We start from the raw sequence: 1185 nt of genomic DNA on the forward strand, positions 1-1185 counted from the left end.
GGGGCAGAGGGAGGAGCACCCCCCAGCCTCCCCCAGGCCGCGCCCGCCTGCCTGCCGGTCGGCCGGCTGGCCGGTCCACCCGTCCCGGCCCCGCGCATGCCCCCTGAGCGTCGGACTAACGGGCGCCTTGTCTGTGTATTTCTATTTTGCAGCAGTACCACCCCACTGATATCACGGGCCCGCTCAACCTCTCAGATCCCTCGGTCAGCACCGTGGTGTGAGGCCCCCGGAGGCGCCCACCTGCCCAGTTAGCCCTGCTGCTCGGGAAGGCCTGAGGGAAGCCCACCTGCCAGAGACTGCCCACCCTGGGCCTCCCGTCCGTCCGTCTGCCCTGCTGCCTGGCGGGCAGCCCCTGCTGGACTGAGGCTCGGGCCAGAGCTGCTGAGGACGGGTCAGAGCTGAGCTGGCTGGGCAGGGCCGCAGGGCGCTCCGGCAGAGGCAGGGCCCTGGGGTCTCTGAGCAGTGGGGAGAGGGGCTGACTTGGCCCCGGGCAGAGGGCCTTGGAGCAGAGACTGAAGCCCCATCCTTCCCCAGCCACCACCAGAGCCACCATGGGGGCCCTTGGCCCCGGCTGGCTGGGTCCCCCGCTCCCGCAGCGCCGGCACCTCACAGCCTTGTCCCCACCTCTCCCTTCTTGCCCACACCCCTTCTCCGCTTGACCCCATCCTCTGAGCTGGCCCTGCCCTTCCCGGACTGCAGACCCTGACCCCCCAGCTGGCAGCCGCCTCCCAGGGGCGCGCTCGGGCTCCCCACTGCCTCCCCCTTCTCCGGACTCCGTGAGGGCTGAGCCTTCTCTTCGCCTCCTCTGGCCCGCAGCCCAGGATGCGCTTCCCCGGACGCCGGCTCGGGACTGTCTTCGGCCCCGCGCGCCACCTCGTACAGGCCCAGCCCTTCCCGCGTCCAGGCGTGTGCCTTCCCCCGTTGCGGTCCGAGCGCCGCCGCGCACTGCCCATCCGCCCCAGGGGCCCGGCGTGCACCGCCCTCCACCCCACCCCCTCCACCCGGTGTGTGTAGTGGTGATGCCGAAAGGAATGTCAAGAAAACTTCTGTGTCGCTTGTTGACGCCTGCAGGGAGTGCGAAGGAGGGCAGGGGATAGGGGGAAGGTTCGAGGGCGGCCGCGGCCCGCTCAGGCTTGGGCGGCGGCGACTGCCGCAGGCGAGGCCATGCCGGCACCGGGATCCGGC

The 1185-nt window shown here is 71.6% G+C and overlaps 2 protein-coding genes across 2 annotated transcripts in view; one reads left to right on the plus strand and one right to left on the minus strand.

Annotated features, from left to right (window-relative positions):
- GRIN1 (glutamate ionotropic receptor NMDA type subunit 1) overlaps window positions 1-268 on the plus strand; it is a 21229-nt gene extending 20961 nt beyond the window's left edge. The window contains 1 exon segment of the mRNA XM_024762436.1: window positions 153-268. Coding sequence (XP_024618204.1) covers window positions 153-221 — 69 coding nt within the window. The 3' untranslated portion in view covers window positions 222-268.
- Window positions 269-606: 338 nt separating this feature from the next.
- Window positions 607-1185, minus strand: part of LRRC26 (leucine rich repeat containing 26) — a 2087-nt gene continuing 1508 nt past the window's right edge. The window contains exon 2 of the mRNA XM_024762437.1: window positions 607-1065. Coding sequence (XP_024618205.1) covers window positions 607-1065 — 459 coding nt within the window. The remainder of the gene's footprint in view (window positions 1066-1185) is intronic.

This window comes from Neophocaena asiaeorientalis, unplaced genomic scaffold (genome assembly GCF_003031525.2).
Source record: "Neophocaena asiaeorientalis asiaeorientalis breed wild unplaced genomic scaffold, Neophocaena_asiaeorientalis_V1.1 scaffold78, whole genome shotgun sequence".
NCBI classification, from domain to species: Eukaryota; Metazoa; Chordata; class Mammalia; order Artiodactyla; family Phocoenidae; genus Neophocaena; species Neophocaena asiaeorientalis.